The sequence below is a fragment of the Apus apus genome, chromosome 1 (assembly GCF_020740795.1).
Source record: "Apus apus isolate bApuApu2 chromosome 1, bApuApu2.pri.cur, whole genome shotgun sequence".
Lineage (NCBI taxonomy): Eukaryota > Metazoa > Chordata > Aves > Apodiformes > Apodidae > Apus > Apus apus.
In genome coordinates, this window is record NC_067282.1 from 71,934,043 (window position 1) to 71,951,140 (window position 17,098).

A 17,098-nucleotide genomic window follows, 5' to 3' on the forward strand; every position below is an offset into this window, starting at 1 on the left:
TTCACATCATGAGGTGACCAGCACTTCTAATAGTCTTACCAGCAACGGCCCTCACTTCACAAGTCTACATTCTAACTCTTCCAGTAAACGATTAATTCACTGAAATGCTTAAAGACTGCTTTAAATCCCTTTTTTCCTGGCTAAATTAAATCAAATTTTTCCACTTCAGCTTGTACATCGCTGTGTTTTACTATCTTACAAACACTCCTAATATTTTGGTTTATGTATTTTGTGTTAGAAGGGACAGGAGAGGAATCTGTTTCATTTCCACCTAGAAAACCCAAGGATCCTTCTGTCTCTGCTACAGTCTATTGCCTATTAAGGCAAGAAGTACTGTAAACATTACACAATTTTCCAAGGATTCTGACAGCATAATCTTAGGGAAAAAAAAAACCCACAAACCAAATAAAAAAGCCCACATACCATATAACAAATTTTAAAACAATGCAAGATTCTGTTGCTAACCAATAACCTTTTAGTCCTGAAAATGAGCTGTACAAAGCATGAACTAATTAAGATTTACATGCAAGCACTCAACTGAATAGGATTTTAATGGCAAAACTGTGCATATTATGCTTGGCAGCAGAAGGATTTAATTTGGGGGTCTCTTTAGTTTGTTAAACTGCACAACTATGTTGATTACTCAATATGTCTGTTGATACAGATTGGCTGCTATATATCTTGACTCAGATAATAGAACTACCACTTCTGCTTTTATGAGTACTGAAGTTTGAAGCAGCTGAGTTGATATTCCTTCCCTGCTAGCAAGGAGGTAAAATAAAGTGATGTTTGGTAAGAGAACTATTTGCTGTGCAGGTCTGGAAGCAAGTCAACAGGAGAATCAAACAGGCCCTGTGTTCAGCCAACAGTGACAAGAAGCCAAACAATTTGTAATCAAAATTCTATATTCTCTTATATTTAAATATCAACAGTTCCTGCATGTGACATGCAAGCTGATGCTTGGCTGCTTGTCACATGCAAGAATATAAGAGAGATAATTCAGTGCAATCAGATGGGTAACAAGGCCCTGGACAGTCTGATTTAAAAGTCTTCACTATTTCAGAATTATCAAAGAAAAGCAAGAAAAAACAGGGTAAGCCAACATATGCCAGAAGTGATAAAGGCAGTCACAGATGTGCTTTTTTTAAAAACTACAACTGTATCAGGAAAAAAAAAATCCTTAACATGGCATTGGTCCAGTATTAAATGGGAAAAGTAGAAGAGTCAGTAAAGATACAGGAAAAGTAGGGATAATTCAGTGCTTATTCTTGCTCGATATTCAGAAAAACAACAGATAATAGGTTGCATCACTTCATTAATAAGTAGATATATCCAATCATATCAATGGAAAGTTGCAAAAAGGGATCTCTTAAAGCTAGGCACACCAACACCCAGTAGACCTGGACAATGTAATCAAAGTAGTATTAAAATTAGGTAGCTGGGGAGCTTTTTTATATGATGAATATTGACTTTATGCAACCCTTGGAGAACAAAAGCAATTTTAAATAAATAAAAGTAAGCTGAGAATGCTTAAAAACAGGGAAACTAGAATAGTGTAAGTATCTTAAGTACTGGTAATGTAAAGCTGATCACTGCAGAATAAAAAAGGAGCTAATATTATTTCCCTAGTGTCCAAACAGAGGATTCAATGAAAAACAAATGAAAGAAGGGTAAAACAATTATCACCAATTCAATTTTGGTTTTTTATGGGAAAAAAGTAAAGAGAAGGAAAAAAAGAAAATGGAAAAGAAAGGAAAAGGAGAGGGAGAGAGGGAGAGAGGGAGAGAGGGAGAGAGGGAGAGAGGGAGAGAGGGAGAGAGGGAGAGAGGGAGAGAGGGAGAGAGGGAGAGAGGGAGAGAGGGAGAGAGGGAGAGGAGAAAGGGGGGGAGAGGGGGAAGAGGGGGGGAGAGGGGGGGGAGAGGGGGGGAGAGGGGGAGAGAGGGGGAGAGAGGGGGAGAGAGGGGGAGAGAGGGGGAGAGAGGGGGAGAGAAGGGGGGGAGAGGGGGGGAGAGGGGGGGAGAGGGGGGGAGAGGGGGGGGAGAGGGGAAGAGAGGGGAAGAGAGGGGGAGAGAGGAGGGGAGAGGGGAAGAGAGGGGAGGAGAGGGGGAGAGAGGGGGAGAGAGGGGTAGAGAGGGGTAGAGAGGGGTAGAGAGGGGAAGAGAGGGGAAGAGAGGGGGAGAGAGGGGGAGAGAGGGGGAGAGAGGGGGAGAGAGGAGGAGGTGGTGGTCTTTTCACAAAGAGAATAGCTTTCTCTGGTAAGAGGTATCATTAAACAGAAGGTGTAGTATGAAAAAAAAACCAACCCCAAACACACACTTGTAGGAAACTTTCCTTTCAACTACACCATACCTTCCAACCACCTCCTTCCCCCACCCCCTGCAACTTAGGGTATTTGCTGGTATTACAGACCTCACTCTGCTTGTGCAATGCCCTCTTCCTCTAGGTTGTGATCCTCTTTTCCACTTAAAACATGCTTACCTCTTTCACAGCATACTGTACAGAGCCTAGCAGAAGATGGAGGTACTCCTGGTTATTTCTTAGGTTGTTTCATATCTATGTACATACAGAGTTCTGCAATGCCTAGGAGCTTTTCCAACTTGTATTTATCTATATCTGTCCTCAGGAATCATAAACCTAGTGAGGATTTCTGGAGTTCAGTGCACAGTGCTCATGCTACCTACCACCCCTAAAATGCAGGAGACACCAGTACATTTAGCTGTCTACTCAGTGATCAAAAGATGGGAAACACTTCTCCACAGCCGATTTATTCTGGTCCAGTCTAACATAATTACAGCATGAGAATGGGCCAGGATTTAGATTTGGCCCCTGATTTGATCATGTTTTTCACTTTGACAACTACAGATAGGAGCCTTGCTATGAGAAAGTATAATCAATCCATTAATTCATGACATGAAGTGGAATAAAGATTAATATTTTTAATTGCATTCAAGCCTTTTTGGTCACCTAGGATAGTTTTTCCAGGAGATGAGTCAGAGAAGTGTGTGGAAGTATGCCACTATTCAGTTTTACTAGCTTCATAAGCACAAGGACACATTTTGAAGGCATCATTCTGGGACACACATCCAAACAAAACTGTTGGTCTCTGCCACTTGTGCCTTTTTATCTTTCCACAATCCTTTTTTCCAAGAACCTCACGTTATCTGAGAGAATAACAAAATTGTTCCATACCCCTTTCTCTTCCATCCCTCTCTCTCTCATGGCCATAACCCTTTACTCAACTCTCCACTTTCAGCAAGCCCATCTATTCAGTCATTTCACATGAAGAGGCCCATGAAGTCAATCTCACCAGAATTTTCAAGAAAAAAAAACAACAACCCTAGCTTCAAGAAAAAAATCTAGGATGGAAAATTTAGGCTTGAATAGATTTTCAAAATTTCAAGTTTGAAAACTAAAACGCTAAAACTAGTGATAAAGCCCCTTACTTACATATGACATTACCAGCCTTAATAGAAACAGGTACATAAACAATAAAAGATCCACACCTTGCTTGTAAAATGCATACATTTTATTAAAACATACTGTAGTTTCAGGCCTTGCCTGTTGTAAGTCTGTACATGAAAAATTTATCTGATTAGTTATTAAATTTGTTGATATTTTACAGGAAAAATAAAATTTTACCTTTCATATTGTTTATGAGAGATTCATCCTAAGATAATTTAATTACATGCTGGAATTAGCACAAAAATACAAATCAAGACTCCTGATAAAGTCACTTAAGAGACGTGAGTTAAATGCCTAGGTCTCCTGGATTTGGAAATGTTCTCTCTGCCTATTCATAAACCCTTCCCATATCCACTTCATTTTGTATAATACGGGTGATATGAAGTACAACATAATAAGATGATAGAAACCCTGAAGGGAAATAATTTAGAGTATTTATTTTAATATGATATATAATTACCTTGCAATATACCAAGAGTGGTATGTTAAAGTTTCTTGACTGAAAGCAGGCACTGCAGACTGCTGCCCTGAAATTGATCAAAACCCCCTGCATTTCAGTAGATGCAATGTGCAAAACCAATGACATGGGCAACAATGTTACCATCAATACCATCAATAATCACATTACCATGTATGTCACCAGTCCCAAATGCACACACACCTACACTTCACACATTCAAAGGCCATTAAGCTTCAGAAACCTAATTCACAGCCTCCCTGGAAATTAATATGTGCTTGTGGAAATGCCAGTGTGTTGAATCATACCACGAAGAAGAGAACTGTATGCAGTTAAGATAGACATGCTCCTCTCGGAACATTTCACAACCCTGTGTTCTGTGCTAACCTTATATTTGTTTATCCTTAATGCAGTGAAAGCTTTGAATGCACAAATTCCACATGGACTTTAAGAGAATGCTCAGGAGCAGATTCTGCCCAGAGAAGCAAGATTTTAATGCTTGTGGCAACATGATCAATCTTCTAATTTGCTACAGCCAGAACGGAAACTGAGTCCAAGCGAGAGGTCAAAACAGGCATTTTATATTCTCTGTTAAAGGAGGGGAGAAAAAAAAAAAAAAGTCTTTGAGGAGTAAAGTAAGTAGCTAATGAGACACAGCACTGACAGCTGGAATTTAGTAAGTATCCACTTCACAAGGAAAATTTCTCTTAGTAATTAAATACAGGTATCATACAAAGCTTCTGCTTAGAGCCAGACTTCAAAATCCTTCTGTCAGTAGGACTGAATGGGTTTTACATCCCAGGTAATATACGGATGGGTTTGCCTGGGAGGCTAGTCCTAAAAGATGAGGGTTAATTGCATAAAATTCACAGTCATGTCAGTGGTAAATAATTCCAAAGGGACTTGTTCAGATAGTAGTCTGGCATTACTGAAAAACAGATTGTAACTAAAAAGACCCGTTATAAAGCCCACCAAAACCTGAGACACATAAAAAGTTTATTAGTCATTGCAGAACTAAAATGCAAACAAGATCTTTTTAGAGGGATCCAAAATTCTTTATGCTCCAGGTCTGCAGGGCCATAAAACTCTACCTGAGAAAATTTTAAGCAATCTTCTAATTAATCACAGGATTTTATAACCTCTCACAAGTTTTAAGTAAAACATTAACAAGGTAGGGAGAAGGAAGTCCTCTTTGTACTAAGCATGATTCCTAACCCCATTGACATACATCACTAGAGGAACCAGGTTAGAATTTAACATCAAACTGAGATTGTAATGGATACCAGCACACAAAGATGGTTTAAGTCTCCAAATTACTGGGAGAATCTAGCAGAGCAGAGTCTAATAATTTTTCTGTAATTTGTGACACCACTATCAAAATAAGACAGCATAACATATTCTTAAGATAATAAAATTAGTATCCCTAAAAAGACATCTTGATCCTCACTTAATTAGCAGTCCAACAGATGACTGTATCACAAAAAGAAAGCAGTCCAAGTATCTAGATGGTTGAGTGTTTTTACCAGCTACACCCAGTAGATTTGCATTCATTCAGGTACGTGTAACACATTTTCACAGCTGTACTTACCTCAGTGCAAAAAAGCACTGACATTGCAATACTTGTTTTAACCTACCTCATGGTACATGGGCACATCCTTAACCTTTTTTCCCTTTTGGTTTCCGGACTCTCTGATCTGCAAGGAAAAAAAGTATTCCACTGTGAGATCTGAAGTTTACACAAGTTACATTTCACTCATTATTCCCCTTTGCAAACACTACACTCACACTCCAGAATAATGAGGAATCACCTTATGGGACCCCTGTACCTTAGGGAAGGAACTTTTGTGATCAGCACCTTGAAGAAAAGTCTAACTAAACCTCAATATTTAGAAGGAGCAGGCCAGCTTATACAGTAAGCTTTTAATTTTCCATTTTTAATTCCTATGAATTAGTGTAACTTTTAAAACTTCCGCAGAGTAATTCAATCAAACATGAAATTTATAGTTACCACAGACCAAAGAAATTAGTATCTAGAAGTGAGATTTAGGGTTCGGCTTGTTATTAAAACTTCCTTTCTTGGAATACCTGTTTGTAAATATCTTCACGTGTTATTACACTGAAGAGCTTCCGCTGTGGCACCTGCACAGCAAGAGACAGGGCCTTGGTGTGGAGTTGATCCTCAATTTTGGTCCCCACAACAAAAGCGATGCTAGGCTTCCAGTCATCCTACTTTCCAAAAGAAAATATTTAAGATATTAAAACACAAGCAAACAAAAGCACTTCTCTGGAAGTTTCAAGAAGTAATTCTGTAAATAGGGTTACTCCCTTTATGTCATATTCAACATCAGTTGATTAATCATTCTGAAATAAACTGTATAAAACTCGAAAAAGCACGTGCGACTTTGTCCAAATACTTTCTGCCATCAGGTGGCAGCATTACGCTATGGAAAACATAAATGCCTACTAAGAACCTCTACAAACCTCGTGGGCAAACGCTGCAGTAGCATCACACCAAGATAAAGTAACTTTCAAATGTAATTTGCAGATTTGACATCTCAATAAGCAAACAAGAAGTGAATTTTGGCTACCTGTATAGTTGTCATTATTTGTTGTAGGAAGAAAATTGTTAAACGAATTTCTGCTCCCTCATGCCAGGAATTAGATAATGCCCAGATACTATTTTCTGAAAACTGCAGCATTATTTGTATGATGTTTTATAAGTATATATGTATATGCATACCACGGTTCCTATATGGTTTCACTAAGAATATTTATCTATGGCAAGTTATATTTCACTACAATATTGACAAACGAAAACCACTAGCAGTTTTCAAATAGTTGGAGTAAAACATATATTTTTAAGAAAAAAACAACCCTGATTTCAGCATTAAAGAAATGCAGAACTACAGAAGATTGTAACACATTACTTAGTGTAAAAAGCTTAAAAATGATGTAATTTAAGCAACTTTTCCGGTTACTCTTCCATTTTCTTCTGCTTTAACCTACTGGATGGAGTCTCTTTCACAAAATGAGTGGCTATCTTCAGCACATCTACGTCTCACTCCAGAGTACTGTCTAAAAGCACCAGTGACGCCTGAACCATGAGCACTTCCAATGTTTGTGCAGTACACTCTTCAGGAACCGCCAAATTACTGTTTTCATTGCATATCTGCATGTGCAAACTGCAAAGATCTTGATAAAGCTGCCTGATGGTAACTACAGAAAGAGCTTCAGTAAGATTAAGGTTGTTCCAAGACACTGTCAGGCTAATCAAGACCAGACTAAGCAGCACCCCATAACAGTCCAGTGTGCATCACAGCAAAGATGTTAAAAACCAATTGGAGAGTGGTGACTTTAGGATTTTGATGGAAATATTTTCATGTGGGTATATTTTGTACAAAGTATTTGTGAAAAGAGGAACAAAACTGGAATTGACAGTAAAGTGAGGAAAAGGACCTTTAAAAAATCAGATGTAAATGGTAAAAGGAGAAGTTTCTTTCTCCAGTTTTGCTGTACCCTTCTTCATTTTTCCTTTTCTTAGCTTGGAAAAAATCCTACTCTAAATGTTTGCCATTTGAGCAAGTGCTGACCCGGGATGGGAGAAAAATAACAGTTGATCTAAGTTTTAAACTAAAAATTCTTGCACGGAGGGAAATAGTTTGTCATACTCTTAAGGTAAAAATGCGTGACATCACATGAATGTGGCATAATGTAATTAGACATACATAGCCCTTTTAGAACCACAGAATATTCAGAGAAATAAAAAAAGACGGAGAGATCACCTGGGGCACTAAGTGTAGTCTTCTGAAACTGCAAATAGTTTCAAAGTAGACACTTAATCCAAAAGGGCCACTACAATTCCACACATCATAAACTTCCTTGGTGTTTTACAGCAGCACAAAATAAATCTTAAGTTTCTAAAATTACAAAATGCAGGAAAGTACAAGCATGTCACTGATGTTCTAGGGGCATGCAAACATGATGGAATTTGTGAGTGTCCAGCTGGCCTGCAGCAGTGGTCACAGCTCAACGGTGAAGTCACAGCTCAACGGTGAAGTCGCAGCAGCCATGGCCTGTGTGGGGACTGCAACAAGTACACTGAACTTCTTTTTCCCCTTTCTAGTTGGGGGAGGGAGGATGGGGGATGAAACCTCCTCATCCTTAAAGTTGCCAAGATGGCTACTGGTATACTATCAAGGAGCCAGGTATTCCAGTATTATCACCAAAACACATGCAAAGGAGTTACAGTTACCTGGGATTAAAGTTGTCATTGCGTAGCTGCCAAGAGTTGGACACAAAACCTTTACCATTCTTTGAACAGAGAGCATTTAGATGTCCATACTTGTGTTTAAATGCATAATTTCCTAGGCTTTTGTTCTGGTTTGGTGTGTTTTTTGGTAGCAGGGAAATGGCCACAGGAGTGGCTCCGGTAAGAAGCTGAGAAGCTGCCCGTGCTCCAAACCCAGCCAAGGAGCCATTAGGGGGACAACAGATGCGTCTTTCATATGTGACTAACATATGAAAGAGCTGATATAACACCTGAGCAGAGGAGCACTTAAGGGAGAAGAGCTGTGCTGGGGGATTAAAGCTGTGCTGGTGGTTGGTGAGGAAGAAGGGGAAGAAGGCACCCAAGCAGAAGTTTCCCTGAAACCCATGGAGGAACATGGTAGAACATTCCCTGAAAGCATCAGGAGGGGTGAACTTGGCCACTGGACTTGGATTTTGTGGCCAGAGGATTTGCTGCCAGTGGATTCCGACTGAGCAGCTTTGGAAGACCCCGGGGCCAGGGGAGTTTGTTCCGCAAGGAGCCCGTGACTTGTGGGAAGCCCAGGCTGGAGCAGCTCCGGACCTCGTGGGAAGGACTCATGAAGGACAGGTTCGTGGAGGACTCTCTCCCATGGGAGGGACCCCATGGAGAAGCAGGGAAGGACTGTAAGGAATCCTTCTTCCTGAGGAGGAAGGAGCAGCAGGAACCACCAGCCTGTGAACTGACTCTAAACCCCATCCCCTGTCCCCCTGTGCCGCTGGGGGGAAGGAGGGAGAGAAACCGGGAACAAAGTGATTTGGGCCTGGGAAGAAGGGAGGGGTGGGGTAACATATGCAAGCCCTGCTCTGTGTGTGTCTGTGTCCTGGGTGTGTTTGATTAGTGTGAAATTAAATTATTATTTTTTCCCCAAGTTGAGTCTGTTTTGCCTGGCACCTTAGTCAGTGAAGAATCCTCCTTGTCCTTTGTCTCAACCCAAGGAACTTTGTCCTCATCCCAGAGTGTGTGTGTATCTGCAGGGAGCTGAATAAGCTGCCATGGGGTTGCTCCTTTGTTGGCATGTTGGGCCCAAACCACAACAGCTTTCAGAACAGAGACTGAAATGCCCTCATGTGGCAGTATCGTGGTGTCCCCAGGGCTTGCCAGAGCCTTTAGAATGACCATGCACCTGCAACATGAGCTAATGGAGCAACAGACAGTGCTATGTTGTCCTCTTCAGCAAGGACCACCAAAAGACGGGAACAAGGCCCAGTATGTCTCACAGACAGCTTGTTGACAGCACATAAGCAACAAGACTCAGGAATGTCAGGTTCTACCCCAGATGGTAGGGAAGGGTGGTCCAGAAGCAATATGGAGCCTGCTCCCACAACTTCCTGCAATTCTGCAGACAGGCAACAAAACCTCCATCAGAGTTGTGGGGAACGGTCCATCTCCTCTCCTCCCACATAAGACTAAACAAATTAGCAATTAAAAATTCAGGAACAAATTGGATCTACAGATGAAAAGGATTTAATAATGAAAACTCCCGGTCCTATTAAAGAGGCCCCAGAATAGAAGAGTGAAATGGTTAATGCTTGGTTTACAGATGCTTCGTCCCAAAGAGAAGGGAAAACATGCTTGTTTACATCTGCTGCAAATAAACCCTCCACAGGCAAGCAAGTAATAAACCAAGATAAGGGCAGTGCCCAAGTGGGAGAGCTGGACGCTGCTCTCAAATGTTTTTGTAAAAAAACATCAGCTCACGACAAGAGTCCTAAAGCCTCTGCCTTCATATTTCTTCAAGTTCTCTTTAAAACATGATGGAAACCTGTAACCCACAAATTACATCTCTTAGCACTGATTAACATAATTCTGCAACAATGTCTCTGAAACCTGTCTTACTCCTGTCCTGTCTCTTCTAGGTCACCACTGTCCCAAGGTCACTTCTCCTTCCATTTCCACTCTGCTCCTCATCCAAGTTCCACCTCTTCCCCTAATGCTTCCCACATTAGTTATTAGCTCCTCCAGCTCTCATCCTCCATCTCCTTGTCCTGCTAGTCCCTGGTTTCATTACCTGATCCCACTTCCAGCTTCCTCCATCCTCACATTCCTTCTCCAAATCCTTATTCTCTAGCCACTCTAATACTTCCCAGGCACATTCAGATTTACATTTGAGCAATGAGACTTTCTCCTTATTGACACTTATGCCTTCTCTGGGAAGGCACTAAAAGCAATGGGGAAAGAATTTTCATGATTTCCAATGTGGTGCCCACCTTCACAGCAGCCAGTAACGAAGCACCAAAGCAAAACATGAGGGTAAGTCCTGCTTGTGAAAAATAAATTTTTCAAAAAACTTAGGATTTATCCAAACACGAAGCATTCTCAGAAAAAGGTATGCCCTCAGCAAAAGGTACCTCCTTAACATCAGTGTGACACACAGTCTCACCCCCCATAATTCTCTGCTTCAAAGAAACAAGCAGCTAAAGTTTCTCTACAGAACAGCTATGAGAATACTTACAGCATAGGCAAAATACTGTCTAATATACCTGAAATGAGCCTCTACAAAATAACTGGCAGTGAAAATTATAACCCCACCTAACTTAATTCTATAGAAGTATGTGCAACTTGATACAGGGTCTTTGTGTAAAAATATAAACAGTATTAGAGATGGTCCATACCTCCCTAGCTCCAAAATGAAGAAAAAACACTCCTGTAAAATTCCCAGTCACTAATAGCATGTCATGTATTTCCAGACTGACCAACTTTGAAGATCATTTTTCAGAAAAGCGGAACAGCAACTACAAAAAGGTCAGTGAATGTGCAGTGTTAGTGCATAGTTTGAGGTGTTTAATTGACTGTGCTCTTTTCTAACCTTAAAACTCTACTATTTTGCAATATTGCTCTTATATTATCAATACTGTAACAGTATCCTTAATGTTCAAGGCACTGAAAGGATAGAGAAGAAACAGACTCAGCTTCTACAGCTAACCACCTAAAATCACAACATAAAAATGAGAAGGAAAAGTAGTAAAATGTATATGGTTACTTTAAAAATATTTTCTCCCTCAATATACAACTGCTCTTCTACTTACTTTAATTCTTTCAAATGTTATTGTAGAAGTGAGACCTGAGAAAGGATTTGAAAGAGGATAGATTAGTGACCCTAAGGCTACCTCAAATGAGGCTCCCAGCTTAAAGAACAGGATAGAGAAAACCATAAAAAATAACTACTGGGAAAGCATGGAAATAGTCTAGGGAGGCTGCCATGGAGAGGATAATCTAGCAGTATGTACTGTGAATGAAGGAGACCAAAATGCAGGCACTAGATAGCCCACAGAATCAAGAACACTGATTCAAACACACACAAAAAAAGAAAAAAAAGAAAAAAAAGAAGAAAAAAAAAAAAAGAAAAAAAGTAAGCAGCTAGCAGTTTTCCAAAATTCTTGTTTTTTACAAAACACAAAAAGTGTCTCATCTTCTGATTTTGTTCTCAAGCCTCCATTGTGTTCTTCTGTAATATACTTTTTTTTCCCCAACTCTTAAAAACCAGTAAACTTAGCATACCTATCTTACTTGTCACAACAGCAGTGGAAGACCACAGGTACATTTAAAAAAAACCACTAAATCCAATCCATACTGAAGGAAAAAAAAGATGTAGGTCACAAAAATTTGTTTCCTTTTTAAACATATACTGGTTTTCCCTGCTTCATTTCCTAGACACAAAAAGGCAGCTGTTCTACCTTCTCTAGAAGTCAGAAATAGTCAGGAATATTGTTTATTTTTGCAGTACCAGATTCTTAATCTCTTTGGCTAGGAAAATCATCAAGCAGCCATCTCACCTCTCAGCTCCCCTTTTTAGGCATTCTGAGTATCCGTCATTTTGCATCATCATTTATTCTGGTGGTATGTAGGTTTTGTTGTTCTAATTTTGTTTTTTTCTCTTAAGTGTCACAAATAACAGGTTCATTTAATTACAGCACAACTTCAAATATAACTGTAATGGCTGAAGAGAAGCATTTAAAAACAAACTCCAAACACTCCATCGTCAAACAGCAAGAGTTCTTTAATCTCCTGATTTTTAAGTAATGCCTCAGAAATAATAAGGTTTATTATTGATTTCTGAACTCTTGAAGCAATATTACCTCTAGCACACTTTGCTTTCAACAATGAGAGAGCTTGTAAATTCCTAAGTGCAGCCGGCAGTACTGGGAAAGGTAATTTTGCAGCCCTAATGTTGTGACTGTGTAGGGCATCTTAAAAGGCATTTTGTTTAGACTTATGTGAGGAAGAAGAACCGTTTCTCACAGCATCACTGTTAAGAATCTGCAAGTCCACTTTCAGTATCTGCTGCTTGACACGTGCCCGTATCACAAACGGATTCTGGGTTTAAGAGCCTGAGCTTTTGCATATAATCTGGGCAGGTGAGAGAGTATCAAAACTCAACTGAATGTTAATTCTTCCCCAAAGAGAAGCAGTATGGAAAGTGATCAAATGTTAAGCCATTCTATCCAGAAACTTTGCAGTGGTTTTACAAGCTTTAATTGCAGTTCAATTTTCAGACCCTAAAATGTCAAGAAAATGAGAGATATCCTACAGATTGAATGCGGCTTCCCATTTCTATGCTTACTTACACTAGCTAATAATGGTATATAATAGGTACAAATTATTTAAATTGTTAAAGGTTGTATTTACTCAGAATTCACCTTTCACTTAGCAAATACTGCCCTTTATCTAAAGCAACGTTTAAAACTAACTAGGAATCTTCATTTATATTTTGTAATCTAATTCTGCAGTGAACCCAGTCAAAATATTTTGATAAAAATATCTAAAGGCAAACACAACTTGCAGCTCCATGTTCCTCTGTGTAGCATATTAGAAATAAAAAAGATATATATAAACTATAATGTGAGACTCGGCAACATCCGTATTTCCTCTGTACATGTTTTTAAGTTGTCTGCTTGCCAGCTTTCACAGGGTGTTTAGTAAAAGCAATTATTTGGTTAGTAAATACCATTTAAATCATATTTTAGTTTGCCTGCCCGTCCATAAAATGTTACCACCACTGGTAAAATAACTCCTTTTCACAGATCAGACTAATAAAATACTGTAAGTCATAAACACACATTAAAATGTGAAGTTTCATTGCTCAGCCTATCTGGTACAATTTAAAACCAGTTCTAGTAAATTCCCTTTGACTCCACTAAAGGGAAAGAATGTTCTCTAAATGGATACAAGTAAAAGATTTGAAAACTCTACACATTAATTGTGAGGAGAGAAATTTATTTAATTCATAGAAGCTCCTGTCGTCTTCCTAATAATTTTAGGTTCATATAGTATATCACATACAACACTGAGGAGTAAAAAAAAAATTTTGGCAGTGTGTCTGCTGACACCTACAATTAAAGTTGCTCACTACTCCCTTTTACAGGCTACTTTCAGTTTCTGACTTTTATGTGTTTGAGTTTAAATCTTGTATGCTGTAAGACTGGAGGGGGGAGGAAGAAAGGATCGTGTGCTCAGATTATTTGCAGAATGAGGTTTGGTTTTAAAAAATCATTTTTATCCTTTAATAAAAAACCCTACGTGATTAAGTAATTAAGATATTCAATTTCCCTCCATGTTCAAGAGAAAGGAATTAAAATTTGGCAGCACAGCCCTACTTGTGTCAAATATGTGCTTTTACAGAGCACATTTATTTACATGAAGTATAGCCACATTTGGCCATACTTGATGAATCTGGATTCTCACATACTCAGGAAAGATTTGCTGGCATTTGACAGTTTTGCACCAAGTATGCTCCTGCCCAGGATTACCAGAGCTGAAGAAAAATTTTCCTGCAAGAAGAAATTTCAGTGGCTAGCCAGCATCACAGAAGCCTGAGTTCAATCTGACCGCAGCAGGGAGACAGTTTCTCCCATGTTCCCAAGGCTGTCTGCTAACAGCAAGACAAAGAAAGTGGAAAGAGCTTAACTGGAGCAGAAAATGGTTGGACAACACCAGAATTAAGGAATGATGGCATCTTAATTCAGCCCCATGGGAACAGGCATTACGATAATCTTTAATTAGATGATCATGTATTTTTTCCTACAGAACCCCTGTCCCAGTCAGTGAACTTATTAGAAGTTTCCTTCCATCTGTCTCAATGTGTGGTCCTGAAAAACTCCTAATTTTGGCATTTCCTAAATTTTGAGCATTTCATTTCCTACCTTTTAAAATACTTTAATACAATGGTTTGCATTTAACAAATGCAATAAATTACATGTAGAAGCAGCAGAGTAAATGAAGCACATGTTCACTGAATTCACTGGACAATATCCCCAACCACAATAAACATCACAAAAAAAATTAAATAAATTACTAATTGGCACCTTGCTTGTAAGCACAGGAGAAAGGTCAGGAACCGAGTAGGTGATGGAGATTGAACCTCCACCCCATCTCATGCTTCAGGGAGGTTCTGCTAGAGCAGAGGTGAGATTCACAGGCAAGAAAAGGCTTAACGGCCTTTGAACTCTCCTGAAAATCTACATTCTAGGGAAAAATGGGAAACAACCACTTTAGCTGAGTAGTTTATCTCAAAGAGTGATTTTATTTGGCTAAACCTGTACTATCTGGTTATTACCAAACAAAAGTAAAAGCAAGCAAGTATTTAAGAGATTTTTGGACATCTGTGGCATTTTCAGGAAAACTGATTAGCCAGTTTAAAAGCCTTCTCTAGAATACAAAAGTCCTTATACTTACCAGAACTACATGTTTAAAACAAAATAATCCAAAACACAGCAACAAAATCACCCCCGGTTTCTGAACAGGGCACAACAGGAACCCACCGAACACGGAAGCCATTTGTCTCACTTGCAGAAGCAGCGCTAGATAAACACATGCTAGATAAATATTATTGTTTGCTAAACTACTACCTTATTTTGAAACCAAATTCTCTCTCACAAGTCAAGATTTATTAGAGCTACGTTGCTTACACAGAACCTGGAAAGCTAAACACGCCTCTAGATCCTCACATGCTGTAAAAGAAGGGGAGGGAAGGGGGGGGGGGGGGAAAAGTGCCTTTTAGCTGCACAAACACAAGCAGGAAAATTACAGCCTCACATTTTCAACGCGACGGTTAATGCTGTGTCAGCACCTCCATCAAACCTCGCTGTTCAGCAGTTTATAAAAGAAGTTCACTCGGAGCCGACACTTGGCACCGAAGGACCCCAGAGAGAAAAGCGCCGAGGAGGAGAAAGCGAGGAGGAGAAAGCGAGGAGGAGAAAGCCGGCGGCGGGGCAGCGACCCTCGGCCCTCTCCGGGGCAGCCCTGCGGGTCCCGCGGAGCCCCCCGCACCGACACGGCCGCGGCCCCTCCCCAAGGGCGGCCGGGGCCGCCTCGATGCCCCCGCCAAGCCCCAGGGCCCACCGACCCGCTCGCCCGACCCCGCGCTGCCCCTCGGCTGCCTTCACCTCCTCGAGGCGGGCGGACACCAGCCCGGCCTCCCAGGTCTTGGCCAGGTCGGAGGCGTCTCCGCCGGTCTTGGGCCTCTTGGAGCCCATGGCGGTGCGGGCAGGCCCCACGCGTCGCCCTGGCGACCGGCGCCGACGGGGCAACGACGCTTCCCGGCCGGCGGGCGCTTCGTAGCGGCCCCGTCCCTCCTGCGGCGGGCAGCGCTCGGGGCCGGCAGCAGCTGTGCCGCGGCTCCTCAGCCGCTCTTGCACCCTGGTCGGAGCACAGGGCCGGGCAGCCACCTGCGGCCGCCCGCGGGAGAGGCCTGGCCGAGGCTGCGCGGGAAGGGTGGGAGCCTGCCGGGGGGACACGGGCGCTCCGGCGAGGCGAGGCCGCGGCGCCGCAGGGTGGGTGAGCCGAGCGCGGCCGCCTGCGGGCCGGCCAGGCGGGGCAGCGCACAGGTGCGGGCAGGTAGGTGGGCAGGTAGGTAGGCAGGCAGGCCCGCTCCCGGGCCCAGGGCTCTCCCCGAGTGCTACCCATCCGTCAGGTTACTGGGAGCGGGAGGGGAGAGGGAGGCACGGCCGGGAGAAAGCAGGGGAGGCTGCCAAGATAAAGAATTCATTACGGAGGAGTCACGTCGTGAGCTCAGGCTGGAGACGAGTGAAATACTCTTCTGTGATTTAACATTTGGTGAAAGCATCCCGAGCCACAGGCTGCCCTCCCCCCGGCCCCTCAGACCAACCAGGGCTGCTCGGAGCCTCCGAGCCTTCAATGTCGTCAGAGCCTGAAGTCCCTGCTGCGTAGCCCCTCGCTGCTTTTGTCAGAATTCCATTCTGGGATGATGCTGATCAAGGGTATGTGCTGAATAAACCACCTTTAATGACGCAGCTTTAGTGGAGAAGGACAAATTTAGGTTCACAGAGCACGTAACAGGCGAATCTCATACCATCTTAATTTGCAGAAGGGTATCTTCCCTGGGCTTGCAGACAGTGATGTAGTTAGTTACATGGGAAAGCTGCACAGTTAATTTGCCAACACCATAAACATTTTCCCCCACCCTGTTTCTTGGCTGGTGTCCATTTTTCTCTTTTTGATTTATTCTTTTGTTGTCCAGAAAAAAAAACCCGACCTCGATAGTTGGCAGAAATAGGCAGTGTGACATTCCCACCATACCCTTCACTGAAGTCTGGGTGTGCAGCCTGTGCCTGCTGAGGTGTGTTGGGAGGGTATCAGAAGGAGGAACAGGGCAGGATCAGAAGTTGACCAAGGAGAACAGAACAGAGGTATGAGGCAGAATGCACAGACAGCATCGCCATGTGTCCTTTTTATGAACCACCCTTCTGATTTTTCATGGCTCAGTTTTCAGGGCTGGATACAAGCTTCAAGAGGACCAATGGGAGGGAGTTGTGCACTCAGATCCTGGTGGTAGGGCTGGAAATACGCAGTACCAAGATGCCCGTGGGAGAGGATTGCTTAGTTGTGCCCACACCTGGATCAGTATGCACGAG

The 17,098-nt window shown here is 41.8% G+C and overlaps 1 protein-coding gene across 1 annotated transcript in view; it reads right to left on the reverse strand.

The window, feature by feature from the left end:
- The window catches only part of SPAG17 (sperm associated antigen 17), a 106,400-nt gene extending 90,700 nt beyond the window's left edge, over nt 1–15,700 (reverse strand). Inside the window, exons 1-3 of the mRNA XM_051609012.1 lie at nt 15,611–15,700; nt 6,005–6,145; nt 5,554–5,613 (exon numbers count right to left, since the gene is read on the reverse strand). Of these exons, the coding sequence (XP_051464972.1) occupies nt 5,554–5,613; nt 6,005–6,145; nt 15,611–15,700 (291 nt within the window). The remainder of the gene's footprint in view (nt 1–5,553; nt 5,614–6,004; nt 6,146–15,610) is intronic.
- Nucleotides 15,701–17,098: the final 1,398 nt, after the last annotated feature.